The sequence below is a fragment of the Varanus komodoensis genome, unplaced genomic scaffold (genome assembly GCF_004798865.1).
Source record: "Varanus komodoensis strain SLA01 unplaced genomic scaffold, ASM479886v1 scaffold9, whole genome shotgun sequence".
Lineage (NCBI taxonomy): Eukaryota > Metazoa > Chordata > Lepidosauria > Squamata > Varanidae > Varanus > Varanus komodoensis.
Genome location: NW_025336598.1, coordinates 27,694,918 through 27,712,227, shown reverse-complemented (window position 1 = coordinate 27,712,227; position 17,310 = coordinate 27,694,918). Strand labels below are relative to the sequence as shown.

The window sequence follows — 17,310 nt, the reverse complement described above, 5'->3', positions numbered from 1 at the left end:
GACCAAAAATACCCTCCCATATCTAAATTTCAAGTGTAGACATATTCTCACATTCAAGTATTTTCCATCTGAATGCAAGTAGTTTAGTTTTAAATGCCAACTCTGTGCTTTTTCGTTTATTGTGCTTAAATGACAAGGACAAACAAAAGATAACAAATCAGGAGGGTGTTGGCGCTCACTGGACCAGGCAACTGTTTCGATGACTTTCTAGACCCAGACAGCCATGTAATCCCACACTGTAAAGATTTCATTCTTACATTCCAGTTGCAGTTCTTAATTTAAAATAGTTACCATTCTGAGCAAGCAGGCAAATTACAACATTTGACAGATACTATGCACATTAAATAACCAAATTCCCGCAGAGTAAAAACGTAGAGAGACAAGCCACAGCTCCTATTAACAAATAGACTAGACTGTGAATGGGGGACTGGCTCACAAGAACATTTTATGCCAGTTCTCTTCCAGCTGCCCTGGCTGCTGGCTGACATCCGGATCCAATTCAAAGTGCTAGTACAAATATCCAAAGCCCGAAATGGCTTGAGGCCAGGTTATCTGAGAAAGCCCCTCATCCTATATGTACCTATCTGGACACTGAGGTCATCTTGGGGGTCCTTCTCTGGGAGCCTATTCCAAAGGAAGTGAGGCAGGTGCTACCAGGAGGAGGGAACTTTTGATTGTAGCACCCCAGTTGTGGCATGAGCTCCCCAAAGCGGTGTACCTGGTGCCTACTTTATATTCTTTTCAGCACCAGGTGAAGAGCTTTTATTTTCCCAGCATTTTAACAGTGTAACTTCATTTTTCTACATTCCATTTTATTCTGCACCACTGCTATGCTTCTGTGCTGAATTGTAACAATTGCAATTGTTATTATGGTTTTAAATTAATTTGGGTGTGTGTGTTTTTACCTTTTGTTTAGTTTGACTTTTGTTAACTGCCCTGAGAGCCTCAGCTACTGGACAACATAAAAATTAAATTATTTATTTATTTATTTATTTATCGATCAATCGATCGATTTATATTCTGCCTTTTTCCTCAAAGGGCTCAAGACAGCTTACATCATTCTCCTCCTCCATCTTATCCCCACAACAACAACCCTGTGAAGTAGGCTGGGCTGAGAGTCTGTGACTGGCCCAAAGTCACCCAGTTGGCTCCATGGCTGAGCGGGGCCTAGAGCCCAGATCCTCTGAGTTCCAGTCCCATGCTCTTAACCACTACACCACACTGGCTCACATAGGAAATAACGGCTTCTGTAATTTTAAATTTGTCATTTAAACTCAAGTTTGTACAAAGACATTTTTAATCAGTTTGCTTTTATCAAAACAGCATCATGCTCCAGTTACAATGAGGTACTATTTCCCAGCCACAGTCACTGCCCTCTAGATTGTACTCCCAGGCAAGGGTAGGCAGAAAGTAAGCAAGAATCTTCCAGCAAATCTCTGCAAAACTTGCAGCAGATCAGTCAAGGCTTCCAACTCCTCATTAAAAAAGTAAATCTGTCTATTTTCACAGCCAATATTTTTCACTTGATTCCAATTAGTGGATACTGGAATTCTAGCAAAACCCAAAGCAGATCTTGTAAGTTTCATGTCCACCCATCCCTGCACTATATTAACCGAACCACATGAATTCTTGCTAAAGCTATACAAACGGTACCTAAAGCGTCTATCCTATGTATTGTACCAAATGTATATACATATGTGCACATGCTCTTTCCAAAACAGGCACCTAGTTCAGCGTTCAGGCAGAAGTGTTTTAAGGTACTTCCGTAATATGTCAGATGCCAGCCTTGAATGATGTTCCACTGCTTGTCAAAACTGTCATGGTTTACCAAGTATTTCCTCATTTGAATTAGTTGGCCTAGTGAGCCCTCCTGTTTTGCTGTGGACTTTTCTTTCCATTTCAACTGTTGCTTTAATGCAGTTTGTATGCATCCCTAGAATTTGTTACTGAAGGGTAGTATGTAATTATTTCAAATGCCTAAATAATAAAAAAGAAACAGGTTTGGGTTCCTTAAATACATAAAAAAGGTTGTGTCAAAACACTTAATGGAACTATTTGCAGCCTTGACAATATGCTTAACCTCACAATATGTTTCCTACAAAAGAAGGAATCATATTTTGGAAAACTCTTTATTTTTATAAAATACCAACTGAAAACACACGCAGGGCTCACCTTTCACATTTTTATCCAGTTCCCCTTTCCTCCCTCCCTCTCTTTACATGCGTGTGCGCACACACGCACACACTCTGCATTTTTTATCTGATGTGTTATCTCTTTCTGCCGAATAATCCTAACTAATCACCTATATTTCCATTTTTGGGAAACATTTTCCTCATGTTGCAGGGAGAGAAGCGGACTCCGATAAGTTGCAATCAAAAGGGCCCTTGCTGGCTTGTTTAAGGGACGCATATAAGTTTCTTAGGCACAATCCCAAGAATGTCCTGACAGCAGTAAGTTCTACAACTCCAAAATTCTGCAGCCAGGAGTATTCTGGTGGAACTGGTTTTCAACAATTTTCAATTCCGTCCAGTGGGCTTCTGTGTGCCCCCTAGCCGGTAAGGTCGTTTCCTCATGTTTCCACCAGCCGGAACATACATCTTGCTCTGTTCTACTTTATGGTCAAATGACTGCATTTTACTCAGAACATTTTCTTCATGTTTGATAACTTAGCGCTATGATTTCTTTTATCTTACATTGCGGTAACCTATGGTTATACACTTGAGCTTGAGTTGACTTGCATTTTCATGAGCAAAAATGAAAAAAGTGGAAGACACACTGCAATTATCTAGACAGAACCATTCGGCTGAATTAAGTTAAACCAAACATACAATGTTTTTAATACTGTCTGCCAAATGTTTCTGCCATCCATGCTACTCATTGGCAGAATCATTTACTTGTGCCTTGTCTCCACTGCGCAAATGCTCTCCTCAAGGTGCCTCCCAAAGGGTCTCCCCAGACATTGCTCTATAAAGGACCTTCCTTCAGACAGGTGGGAGGTGGGATTTCAAAGCCAAAAAGGAAGTGGCTCAGCATGACAGAACACCTGCTTTGCATGCTGAAAAACCCATGCTCAGTCCCAGGCCTCTGTGGGTAGGGCTAGGAAGGAATCCTACCTGAACTTCAGGAGAACTGCTGCACTCAATGTTGACTAGATGGGTTCGATCAGTAGTGGCGAACCTATGGCATGCGTGCCACAGCGAACACGCAGAGCCCTCTCTGTTGGCCCCAGCATCGTCTCAGCAGCCGAGCATCGGAGAACAGCGCACATGGCAGCCAAGTTCATGCTCAGAAAGGAGTAGCAGCGCCAGGCAATAACGTCATGAGCTACAACTCATTAGCCGCGACTTGCCTGAGCTTTCGCATGGCTGGTCAGTGCACTACCAAGGATATCTATATATTTGCTTGGACTGGCTGTGAGTTGTTTTTTCTAAACTAAAACCTCAGTGTTCAGGTTTTATTGCAGTGTTGGCACTTTGTGATAAATAAGTGGGTTTTGGGTTGCAGTTGGGCACTCGGTCTCTCAAAAGTTCACCATCACTGGGTTAGGGTTAGAAAAACGAGGTGTCCTGGCATGATTTTGATGGTTGGAATGTGTCTAGAATGGGCAGAAATGATGAGCTGTGCAGAAAAAGCCCCTCAAGGAAGGCTTTTTCAAAATCGCATTATTTTCATTGGAACTTTAGCCCTATTTTAGGATTAGGGCTGTGCACTAGGGTAGGGTCAGGCCAGTGGTGGCGAACCTTCGGCACGCATGCCAGAGCGAGCACGCAGAGCCCTCTCTGTCGGCATGCGAGCCAAGTTGCCCCAGCCTCACCCCAGCAGCCAAGCATCAGATAACAGCACACATAGGAGCCATGCGCATGCTCGGAAAGGAGTAGCAGCGCCATGCCGTCACATGCCGTGATGTCACGTGCCGTGGCTCGTTAGCCATGGACTCACGTGCCGTGGCTCGTTAGCCACGACTCATCTGAGTTTCCACATGGCCTGTCAGTGCGCTTCCAAGGATATATATATGTATTTTGGACCGGCTGTGAGTAGCTTTTTAAAATTAAAACCTCAGTTTGCAGGTTTTATTTTAGTGTTGGCACTCTGAGATAAATAAGTGGGTTTTGGGTTGCAGTTTGGGCACTCAGTCTCTAAAAGTTTCACCATCACTGGGCTAGATGAACTGAGCATAAAGCAGCTTCCTAACCAACGTTTTGGGCAGCAGAACACAAACTGCAGACTTCATCATGGCAGAATTCTGCCCAAGAACTAAGGACACTGAATTTCATATAGCTTCTGGCGATCACTGGGGGAAAGACCCGTGCCACCCTAGTGTCTGGAGCAGTCAGGCCATGTAGTGGAAAGACGGAAAGACCCATGCCGCCTCCTAGTGTCTGGAGCAGCCTGGATTTGTGCACCGCTGCCCTGCATAATGAGCTTCTGAACCACGTTTCCATCTGCCCAGACTGCTTAATATCCCTGAGCTCTGCCCTCATGTGCTGGCTACTGGATCCTCCTGGACAGGGATGCTCATACAGGAGAGCTTCTGGTTCCCACCGAGTCCTTCCTGAGTCATGCTCTGCTCCTTCATTCATTGCTTGTCCTTTACTCCCTATTTTCTTTGCTCCCGAGTGATGCCTTTGGGGTACTTTGGGTGTGCTTTTATATCCATCCTCGTCACTAGAGGCACAGGTGACCTTGATAGCCCAGAGTGTCTTTTATAAATTTAGACAGATATACCAACAACATCTTTAGCCTTGCAACTGTTATTCACATTTTGTTATACATGGGGCTGCCTTTGAAAACTGTCTGAAACAGGGTAGCCAGACTGCCAACTGATGTGATCCTATTATGCCAGTACATCACCTGCACTGGCTCCAGGCTCAATTCAAATTAAATCCTTTAACAGCTGCTGGTTAGCTTGCTTTTATTCTCAGCTGTTCTTCTTCTTGTTTTAACATTTGTATGTAATGCTTTTAATGTACTGTAGATTACCTGGATTAATGAGTGGGTTAAAAGTACAGTAAATCAATTTATTCACAGTTCCTGACTCTTAGCACACCTTAAACTGTTGCCCCAACTCAGCCCTGAGAAAAGGAAGTTGGCAGCAAGATGTAAACTATTCCTGCTCATGTTAGTACATTTGGACCAACCAAAATTCCCTCTTCCAGCCACCCTGATTTTTCCTCTGAACAGCCTAGTCAGTTAAACAGGCACTGAAGAACTTGAAATGGTCTGACCCTTTTTACATGCTTAGCTGTCCGAGAAAGTTCCATGATCCACTTCAAATCTACTTGTTCACTGCATAACAAGGTGAATCAAGAGCAGCACTTGAAAACAACAGGGAATAAAAGTCTTAGTGAAATTAGAAGATCTCAACTAGCCTCTCGTACGAACAAAAGCCACACTATTCTCCCTTCTATACAGAGGAAAACTGAGTGCACTGGCTCCTGGAGAAGGTTGGTGAATGCCAGCTGTTGGCTTGGGATCTCTGCCTTGAAGCCTGACATGCCAAAGGAAAAGAGTGATTCTATGCTTGATGAAAATAAGGCCCTCCGACTTGGTAAAGAATTCACTGAGGCTTACTCCTATGAGTACTATGGGGCTGCGGCCTTCAGGATCTAAGTAGTACTTCAACTCGATGCCTAGTCTGAGGAGAGAATCCATACTGCTTCACATTCCAGAAGATACTACCCATCTCACTGTCTTTAAGTAACAAAACTAGTAACAAAACTAAGAATTGCATATAATGTGAAAATAGCCCTTGTATTCTTTGCCAACATAATATCTTCTGCACATCTACTTCTATCATTTTGGCAGCAGTAAATACCTTAAAATCTCCAAAACTGTTTGTCTCTTTATTCCAACCCTCTAAAGAGAAGATGTCATAGTGAACTTAGCAATATAAGGAAGAAAAAATATTGTTCTTCACAGAGTTAAGACCAAGAGAACCAAAGAGTGAATCCTAACACAACATGGATTTCGAAACTATTTGACCAGGTCATGAAATTTCTACTATTTAAAGAATAAAATGCATTTCTGTCTTTGATTTTGTTTACATCAATGTTTACTCCCAGAAGAGAATAAGGAATCAGTATATCAATTCCAAATCGGTTGTGTAATGAGATGCCTATATTCTTTAGGCAAAACTGAGGCTTCAATCCTTTACAAGGCATGTGATTAAATGTCAGACGATGAGGAAGTTAAATCTAAAACCCATGTAAATAAAAGAGTCTTTGGCAAAATGACTACAAAGTAAATCAGGTAAATTATCAGGATAAATGCTCTCTTTAGAAAGCTTAATCAAAAAAACACAAGCATAGACAAGTCTGTATGTTTGACACTCGAACTGTGGCAACAGATTTTCCACCAGTCCAAAAAGACTAGATTGAAGACACGGCCAGGAGGAACTTGCACTATAGGAACCAGAAGAACTGGAAGACATGTGCAAGAGGAACACAGATCTCCCACTCCCCAAAATACTCTGTGCACCATGCTTATACCGAGATGGATGGAAGTGAAGAACAGTGCTCTACTGAGCATGATTGTTCCTTAAGTTTTACACTGATCTCTTTGAGGGTGGTGGGTGGGCAAGGCTAATGAATTTCTTGGATCTCTACATTAACTTCAAAAGATGATGCAAAACACTCTTTAAACATCAGCTAGATGACTTGACAGCACAGAACAACAAAATACAGAAGGCAAACAGCTACCATCTAGAACAAACTTCAGATGCCTCACAGAAAAAAAATCATTCATACAAATAGCAATTAATAATATTATCAGCTGATCAAAAACATCTGCATTCGATACTTGGCATTGCTGTATCAGTCTAGAAAACTCTCATAATCCTGGAGTAGCCCCATGATTCACTAACACCAGTGGAATATCACCTAGCTAGATAAATGTGAACCAAGGGCAAAGACATCTGGGGACTGGGCTTGACAGTAACACTGCCCTACATAGAAGAGCAGGTTTAAAAATAAAAGCAAACAGGGGACAAGAAACTCCATAATGTCAGAATACTCAGAGATAAGTCTGACATACTGAACTTGCAGTCCAGCTCTTACAGCTCTGTAAGTTCAAGAGGTCATTCTTATGTATTCTGCCATTTTTTACCTGTCACTGTTCTTGCAGTTTAAAGAAACAAGTTGAAAACCAGTTCCAAAAGCAAGATTCATGTCTTCCTTGCCCAGACACAAGCCAGTGTGATCAATGATGTGGTGGGGGTGGGTGCTCCAGAATTCTTTTGGAGCAGAAGCAATGACATCATTAGCTGGAGCACCAAATTAACAGAGGACTTGCTCCAGCAGTCAAATGAGAAAAGAAATGAGGGTTTCATATTTTACTGTTTGTGACAAACTAGCATTGAGAAAGACGAAATAATGATGCAGAGATACGATATTTCTTTTTAAGGTGGTTTAGTTTTTATTCTGTAATTTTATGCTTCTATTAGATCTATGTGATTGGTTTCCATCTTTTAAAACTGTTTTTGTAAGTTGCCTTGAGTGCCATTTTTTATAGAAAGACAGGGTTATAAATCAAATCAAATTCAAAAAAAAAAAATTCTTGCCTTTCTTCCTACTTCACATCAACAGTTTACATGGTAACTCTTCTTTGCAAAATAGTTCGCATGGCTAATTAAAGCTATTCTCTGTGTTTTACAGACTGAATCTGTGAGGTCAGATGGAAATTCCACTGAGTTCAATGGTACTAACTGCCAGGTAACTGCACAGAATTGCAGTCAAGCGTTACACTATAAATGACTGCTATGTGTTCCCTGACTGGCTGGGATCAAACTAGCAGCAAGTTGTCCAGGGAAACAATGTTTGTGAACAGTACTTATAAAGCGGAGGCACATTTTCCCTGGGATCACTTCAGTTCATTAATTTCTTCCATTCCACTTCTATGCTGCCCATAACCAAGGGTTCTCTGTCAGGCTCACAATGCCGAAAGCAGCAGTTTAGCCACGGGTTATAACAGAAAGGAATAATGTTCACCTTGAAAATGCATGCAGTAACCATTCAGCACGACCATGTCTGCCTTGCAAAGAATTTTAGCCAGGCTATCCCTGAAGAAACAAGTTTCGTGCCAATTATTTTAGGAATGTGCAGGCACCGCCTTAATGAGCCACAGTAATCACATGGTGAGGCTGCATAAAGTGTTTGAGCGAGTGTGCATGCATGTGTGTAGCAGCCAAACTTCTGAAGAAAAGGAAATCACACGCAACTGCAAGAAACTTCCCCAGAGAGGTCCGCCTGGCGCAGTCGTTATTTGTTTTTTGGCGCCAGGTGAAGACCTTTTTATTTAAGGGTCATTTTAATTGTTAACAGTATTTGCTTATTTTATCTGGCCAGGGCGACTTATTTTATATTGTTATTTATTTTATATTGTTATTTTTAGATTGTTATTTTTGTATTTTATTTCTTGTTGTGAGCCGCCCCGAGGCTTCAGCGAATGGGGCGGCATAGAAATGTTTAAATAAATAAATAAATAAATAAGAAATGTGCACTTTTTCCTGAAATACTTATTATGAAAAATGAGTCGATGGGAGAACTATTCTCCCATCTTTCCCGAACTGTAAAGATGTAGCATTTTTAGCACTTAATAAGCAGCACTCTTACCAAAGGTTACTTCACCATTGCCGCTCTTGTCAAACAACTGAAAAGCAACAATGAACATTGCATCTGGTGTGCATAAAACTGACTCAAATGCCAAAAACTCTTGATAGGAGATCAACCTACAAATCAAAAACCACAAATTTCAGATTACAGTGAGAGGGAAACAGACAAATAAAATAAAATGCCACGAAAAGTTGGACAGTCCATTTTGCATTTCCACTTACAATGGCGAAAGTAAATTTCAGCAGAATTCACAGCACTGTTTCATTGCTGCACTTAGCATCTCAAGATCACCAGCAAAAGTCATTTAAAACCATTACATTCTTTCCAGAAGGACAGAGAGGGGATGATGCAGTGAAAACAACGAAGAAAGAATTCGCCCCAAAGGAATACCAGGATAACTTGAAAACCTTTCCCTTTCCTGGGGGCAAACTGGAGACAGCATCATTGGCACCGAAAGGTTAAAACTGCAACCCTGGGCATGTCTATTGAGAAGATCCGCTGAGTTACAGGACTGCAGCCCAAGACAGCTCTCTTGAAAAAGCTCAGCAGGCAGGTTCACAGATGAATAGCAAGTCCAATTATTCTTTGTATTTGTACAGTAGATCTTCTCTGTCATACCTGCAGGAAATACTGGGGCAGGGAGATGTCTCCTGCTCCCCATAGCTCACTTACACCAGGCAGCACATGCATCTGTTTGGCTTCTGCTAGAAGCACAAGATTATCTAGGTAATGAAGTTCTTTTTGAGAGGACTGGACAGAGAATGTGAGAAATTAAGGAGTGTTGTTCCATGCACACCTCCTCTTAGGAAAGCATGCGGAAGATCGCAGCCAAAGTTAATTATGCCAACAGAGATTAGCAAGGTGATTTTTGGTTCCTTTCTACTCAAGAAAACTTGGATTTAATTTTTCCTAGGCATTTAAAAGGACTTTTGACAAAGCTTCAAGTTATTTCTTTTCTAAATTTGTACTCCATCTTACTGCAAAAGCCTCAAGGCAGCTGATGACAGCAGATAAAGACCAAAAATACAAACTCTAGGGTTGCACCCAATTGATCCTTCTTGCCGGCAAAATGGTGAGGAGAACAAGTTGCTCTTCACCTTGAAGTTCCTCTACTCCTTCCAAATCTGCTCCAGAGGGTTGGTAGACTCTCTGGAGCAGATCTGGGGGACAGGAACACAGGGCTGGCAGGGGAAGGAGAGAAGCAGAAGTTTGCATATATGATGTGGGAATTCGCCCTGAAAGAGCAAACCAACGCGAGAATAAAAAGCAGGAAAAAAACTATCAATGCACATTTCATGGCAAGAACCAAACCCAGAGCAGCAATCAAGCATTTGAGAAGATGCCAATAATTTTCTAGATTAAGAAAACATCAATGACAGCCGCTGATCAGAGGAGGCACAACAACATGCATCTAAAATCATGTGCAAACTTCCAAACTTCTGCATTTTAAGTCAAACACTGAGCTGATTTACACACTCGCTTGCTATTCACTGAACAGAGTCACATGTCTCTCCACCAGTTGGGTGGAAGGATCTTGACCTTTCCTCAGGTGAGACACACCCAGCCAATCAATACATGAACGAATAAGCAGATGCTTCCTAAGGTAGGAGCAGCTAAAGCAAAAGCAAATAGCTGGACTGGTGACATTATCACCAAATTTTGAGGACTTATGGAGAGAGCACAATTATGGCACTGTTCTATGCATGGCTATAAAGCAGCAGGAACAAGCACAGAGCCCATGAGGATGCCAACTATTCCACTACAGTGGCATGTCCTATAGGTGCATAGAGCTTCCGCTTCCCCGCTCAAATCAAATTCAGGATGGAACGAAAGGAGATTGTACATCTCCTCACTGATAGTTAGCGCATCTGAATGTTAGTTAGAGCGATAGTTAGGGTCACTTCATGGTTTAAAAGACATGTATCCAAGGAAACAAGTGTCCAAGGAGAAATGTCACAATTTGCTTTTAGTGTAAGATCGGTGATATTCAACACAATTAGAATTTTATTTAGAAACTGTGCTTGGCAAACCTAGGGTGGCACTGGAATAGAATAATACATATTAAAATCATGCAATAAGAGAAATAAAAGCATTCCGAATAACCTTAAAGGTCAGATTTGCACAAAAAATAACCTTAAAGAATTTAAGAGGCTTTTAATTTCACATGAATGAAATTTAGACATTTCCCCCTTTCCTCCCTGCAAAAAAATAACCATTAATTGCCTATCACTGCTCTCTGATGGGATTAGTGGCCTCTGCTCCCATCTATGCTTACATCTTGGCTACTGTCCAAAAACATCTGCACTTCTCTGCTAAAATAAATTTGGAGATCCATATAGGAGAAGGCACACAGGACTGTTCTGTAACCATGTGGGTTAAAAGGCTATGTTGGAGAAGAAAGGACATTCTGAAAATGATTTTCAAAAAGCATTTTAAAAAACAAAGGCTTTAACAACAGTTTAAAAGCTCTAGCAGTACTTATCTTGATCAGGCAAATAGTTTTCTTGCCTCATAGTGATTAGTGTCTCTCACCCTTAATTTTGAGTGGTTTGCACAGGAGGCTGAGCACCCTCATGTTACAAAGGTCACAGGACTTTCTTTCATTTCTAAAACCTGGCATACGCTGGTTTCTCTGCATAAAAATCTCTTCCTTTACTAAAGCCTAGTTTCTGAGGGACCCAGCAAGTCCATTCAACTAGGTCCCAGAAATAAATGGGGAACCAAACTTCTCCACAGCAGTCATAAATTAATGGGTCAGCTGAACTACATCAGGCAGTTGGCAACTTGGTCCTCTCCAGATGTAGTCCAGCTCTGTATGGGATAAGCTCCACTAGAATGGATGCACACCAGCAGAAGTGTTCAGCAAGTATTTCTAAGATACAAAATGCTGTATTTTCTATCTGCATAACTCTTTCCCATAACCCAAGGCTCTCTGATGCTGCAGAAACAAGGCATGTTTTGCTCCAGTTGCGTCCTTCCTATGGGGTGGGCTTGGTGTGGGGCTGGGAGCTGGTGTGCCAGTGAGCATAGGAGCATGGTGATGTGCATGGAATCTATGCTCTGGCCAGGAAGCAAGGCAGAGCATTGTCCTTGACGGTGACCTAAAGAGGTGGGAAGAGATGTGCAGAGGGCAGAGGCAGAGGCAGAGGCAGGGATGCAGGCTGGTGGACAACTGAGGGGTGAAGAGCAGCAGTTGCTGGAGAAGAAGCTCAGAGCTGGCCTGGCACAGAGGACAGAGGAAGCTTCCCACATCAGGGAGACAAAGCAGGCATGCAGGAGCAAGGATGGGCAGCAGGACCTGTTTGGTGCCAGAAATGGAGGTCAGAGAAGGGAAGGGGGATGGTGGTTTTCCAGCAGGACTGCTAAGTTCGGGGGGGGGGGGGGGGCGTGGACAACCCTGAAGCTTCTTGGAACAGGAACAATACAAGGGAGGGAGGGAGGGCACGACGGTGACAGCAACTGAAGGGTGCTGGGGAAGGGAGTGGAGCAGGAGGTGCCCGAAGTAAGACAAGCCTCCATGTGTGCTTGTGAAGATGGGGAGGAGACACTTCACATGGGGCAGTGCAGGGGAGAAGAAGCCACTACCCATGGCCATGGTGGGAGAGGCAGAGGGCAAATTTCCTCTCAGCTTGGGGAAAAGGACAGACATGTTGCTTGCCCAAGGTATTCTGGAGGTCCCCAGAGGATTCCCTAGCCTATTCTGGAACCAATATGGCCACAGAGAAGCAACTGTCTATGGTCTGCGTCTGTATCTCATCACTGTACTCAATGAACATCATCTTTCACACAAACAGCTTTGTTTCATTTAGATCATCCTCTAATCTCAAAATGAGCTGCCTTGGCCAGTCCAAGACCCTGGATTTAATACAGATTCCCACAATCCCTATTTCTGGCCATGCTGTTCAGGGCTTACGGGAATTGCAGTCCAAAACATTATTATTATAATTATTATTATTATTATTATTATTATTATTATTATTATTATTACATTTTTATACTACCCATAGCCAAAGCTCTCTAGGCAGTTGACAGCAATAATCATATAATCATACACTCAAGTCACCCATCCCACTTCTGCCCAGGCCTGACCTTGCTTAGCTTCCAGGCACTTCAGGCTACATGGAAGCTAATATGGAAGACACCAGTCGCTTTCCCTGAGATTCCATTTCCAACACACATGTTGTGTGTCAGATTCTCCCATAATGCAAATTAAGTTACCAAAAAAGTGGTTTTGTCTAATCGATGTTTCTCCCCCGAATGTTTCTATAGATTACTTATAGGAACATACCAACTTCAATAATTCTCTTGAAACCCAATGAAACAATCCAAGGTTCATGAGAATGCAGTTTTGGTCCATAGATAAAGATGACACCCTTATCATTCTGCCACAGCAGTTCTGTGGCAGAAGTGACAAGCTGCTTTTAAAAGACTGCGGCAGCTGGCCTCTTCAGCTGTGGAATTGGCTACGGCTATACCCATGTGTGGTTCCCACCTCTGGATTCTACCTTAAACAACATAATTTCCAAGCAATGATCCCGATGAACTGGTAGAAGAATCCTCACCCGTCCTTTGTCTGATCTGCCACTCCTGCCAACAGCTGCACGGTTTTAGGATTGTAATGAGGATCTGTATACAGTCCTAGGTATCTCTGCACAAAATCTCCTGGTGTCATGTAACGTTCTCCATCTTGTTCAACTGAGGCATACTAGAGCAAAAACAAAAGAAATCCAGTTAGAATTGAACAAATAATTCTCATTTGTTTTACAGCAGTCAAATACGGACTACAGGAAGTAACCGAATGTGGGTGCCCTCTGCACAGGCTTGTACAAAGAGTTCTCCCACAGTCCTTCCTCACGGCTCTTAAAACAGCAGGCCAGGCCAAAATGCCAGGCTCTGGGGAGACACGGGTCTTGGGTACAGCGTCCTCAGTGGGAGCCAAAGCACTGTGGCGGCTGCAGCAAGTGGATGGCTGGAGGGGCGCAGTGCAGTGGAAGAAGGCCAAGCCTCCTTGCACAAACTTTCTTCTGCTTGCTCTACTGAGGATACAAGCCACTGGGAAGGCCGCTTGAATCGCCTGAACCTGTGATGTGGATTCTCACCGAACCGGCCCATCAGTCCCCCCAAGCTGAGGAGCAGCTTCAGGATTTCACACAAGGTTCCTTCCCAGCCCCGCCAGGGACAGAAGCATTTGGAACCTTGTGCATGCAAAGCGATGCTCTGCCACCAGGCTAGCTGGATGGGACTAGAGACTTAACTGGATTGTCCCATGGACAATTCCACTGATCGCCAAGTATTACTCATATCATCTGTACTATGTGACAAAGTACCTTCTGGGTAGGGTTGATTAGTTTAAATCATGGATATTTGAATAATTGATTCAAACCATGATGAAAAACACAAACGAGTGGTTTTTTTTAACATACTCCTTAAACAATGGTGCAAATTTGATCTTAAAACAATTTACAACTCAATATGATACTATACATCAAGGAACATGTAATTTGTATAGTTTTTTACTTAACCTGATTGTATTAATTTGGGAAGTATTACATCATACTCATTACTTCTGTCAAACTGCAAATGAAGCAGCAATCAAAAGAACTAAATCTCACACACCCAAAAACGCACTGGCTTCTGACAAGATTACCCACATTAAACTTGAATATGGGTTGAATGTGGGTTGCTGTTAAACTGTGGGATATTGTTGACACATGGGTTATCGTGTGTGAACCCAGCTGTGTTAATAAGCCATGGCTTGTTATTCACAAACAACCTATGAAAAGATCACAAGGCTTGTTGTTGGGTTGTGAATTGTGGGTTGTTCATCATGGTTTGTTTCTTTTTCATTTCATCTATTATGGTCACACACCACTAAATAAATACAAAACAACAATAAATTAAAACAGTCAAAACTAATGCTGTTTATACATCATCAGGAAGATGACAACAATTTTCCCTAATTCACACTGCAGTCATAAATGCATACATAGATACATCCCTTAAATAAATTGATACCAAAATGTAATAATTATAACCAGAAAGGTCTGTTATTAATGGTATAATTAATTTCTTTGGGTATTCCCTATAAAAGCTGCATCATAGAAGAACACATTCCACTGATTCTAGTGCTCCAGCACCACAAAAACATTTGTTTGTTTATTGGGATCTTACTAAATCTGCCTTTTAATAGTAGCACATGGTACTGATGGTAGCACACTAAAGTTGGCAAACACTAAGTGCTCTTTTGTACTTTGGAGTAGTTAATATGTACAGATACTGGCTGCAGTAATCCCAACATTATAACAATTATTACATTTGGAATAGGATAATGAAGAACAAGTTTTGTTAGTAGCAAGCCATGGTTTCTTAATTAGCTGGAGTGAGACAACGCAATAACTCGTGTTTCAACAGCCATGCATCATTCGATAACTTATATTCAATTCCTAAATGATGGTTACTGTGCTCTCTGAACACATTCCTAGTACTTTCTTTCCAGTTCCCTCCACTATTCTTTTCTACCCTGCCTCCAAGCATCATTTTCTATACTGACTCTCTGTCTTAACTGCCATCCCTTTGCTTGGACCAGTTCCACCACCTCATCAGCACTGAACAACAGCAGGTCCAACTAGTCTGTGTCTTTTCATATCTAACTTTACTCAGAGAAACAGAAAGCCACAAAATTGTGAGATAAGAGCTGGTAGTTACCAGACCTGTGGAACCTTGCTCAATACCATTTATTGATATCACACAATTCCCATGTAAGCACAAATCAGAGAACGAGCTGAGTACAGGTTTTCATTGTATCATGGATTACTATTACATGCAAAGCCTGCATTATGGTTTAACTACAGGTTAAACAACCCACAGTTTACAACCCAACAACAAACCATGCCTTTTACTGGATTAAGAAGTCATAGTAAAACAACATCCTACAATTCAACAATGATCCATCATTTAATGAACCTACTCAATGCATACTATGGGTTCCTGTTACCCATTAAATAAAAAACTGGAATGAATACCCATATTTGATTGTCAGGTAATTCCCTTTTTATGGGACTATCAGTGAAGATTTAGAAAGTTTGTGATTATTTTTAGTTATTTTGAACATGAGACAAATGCAGTATTTTTATGGATTTTTAAAGATAAAAACACCAATTTAAAATGTTAAATCCCAATTTTTCTTTAAAAATGTTTTTTTAAATCCACACTGCTTCCAGGAGATTTGCAAATCTCTATTTGCATGCAACTTTCATCCGTACCTTTCAGCTGGTAGCCAACGCTTTAGGCCTACCTGGGGCTAAGCTCCTGTCCTAATACATCCCATCACTGAATTATGAGCCCTCCCCAGGGGGAAGACAGCAGAAAAAGCATTATTCAAACCACTTGCTCAAATATATGTAAAGCGATTAGAAAATGTATGCAAAGATGCCAGCTGAATATTCTAGACTAAATAAATTATTCACATTTTCTTAGAGAGGCTGTCAAAGCAGCCTCTGAAAGTTTCCAGATAATTGCACTCAAACAAACCGAGTGCTTGTACTTAAATAATATCAACCTTGGGACGCCTTACAAAAAGTCCACAATACTATGGTATATAATCAGAACAAAAGCAATAGAAACAGCATCAAGAAATCCAAACTGTGTATTTGGAACATGTTACATTAGCAGGGAAAAATATGCATATATTTTACATTGTTTATTCTGCTGCCAAGATTCAGACTCTCAAAGAATTTGAATTATTTGTAGTCTTTACATCCCAAAGCTTTAAGGTTGCTACCAGATGTTTAAAATGTTATACATTTCATTCTCTCTCTCTCTCATTCTCTCTCTAACACACACACACACAAACACACACGTGTACCATCTCCATGCCAAAAAAAGCCACCAAAGCGAACAAAACCTACCCACAATCCTCTCCCTCTCAGACTACTTTGATTTACACCATATGATGATTTGGGAAATCTCCAGGAATTGAGCATTCCACGGTTGAAGAACAGCATCTGGAAACCTCTTCAACACTCCAGTTCTAAACAGTGTTAACATGCCTACTTGTGCAGCATTGCATTGGCATGCCAATCCAGTGTAGCACCCAGTACATGGACTCCTGATTTGCTAAAGCAGTAGGCCAAGACCCTGCTATGAATACCCATGGAATGTTTGAATGGCAGGCACTCAGGAGCTGAGGGAACAGAGTGTACTGCCCCCTATTGGCTTCCACTATATTTTGGCTTTGGTAAACAATCCAGGAATCTGGACTGGAACAACATGGAGCTCTAGGCTGTTGAGAGAGAAACAATTCTGAATTACTGTCCTGAAAAGTTGGGATCCACAGACACTTTAGGAAAAAGAAGATGGTGGATGCTGCTGGATTCTGAGCACACAGTTCCTGGGCAGAATGCCCACCCATTGGGCTGGGATGGATCCAACCTCAGTAAGTGGCTGAACATGCCAGGGGCGGACACAATGCCTGCTTCCTGCCACCTGCAGAAGCTGGCTCTTCTGGGTAGCAGTGGAAACCTTCTGGAATGCCCTCCATAAGGATATTCACCAGGCCCAGATATTCCCAACTTTTAGACACTTAGTGGACCTTTTTCAGAGAACATTTGTTGATTAGTCTTGGGTTTTAAGACTCCACCTAATAGCCAAGTGTAGTATTGTCATCAAGTTTTGTTACGTATTGCTATTGTTGGGAAAATTT

At 41.8% G+C, this 17,310-nt stretch overlaps 1 protein-coding gene across 1 annotated transcript in view; it reads right to left on the bottom strand.

Annotated features, from left to right (window-relative positions):
* SLC25A12 (solute carrier family 25 member 12) overlaps nt 1-17,310 on the bottom strand; it is a 65,521-nt gene that overhangs the window by 36,165 nt on the left and 12,046 nt on the right. Inside the window, exons 3-4 of the mRNA XM_044418387.1 lie at nt 13,172-13,314; nt 8,610-8,725 (exon numbers count right to left, since the gene is read on the bottom strand). Coding sequence (XP_044274322.1) covers nt 8,610-8,725; nt 13,172-13,314 — 259 coding nt within the window. The remainder of the gene's footprint in view (nt 1-8,609; nt 8,726-13,171; nt 13,315-17,310) is intronic.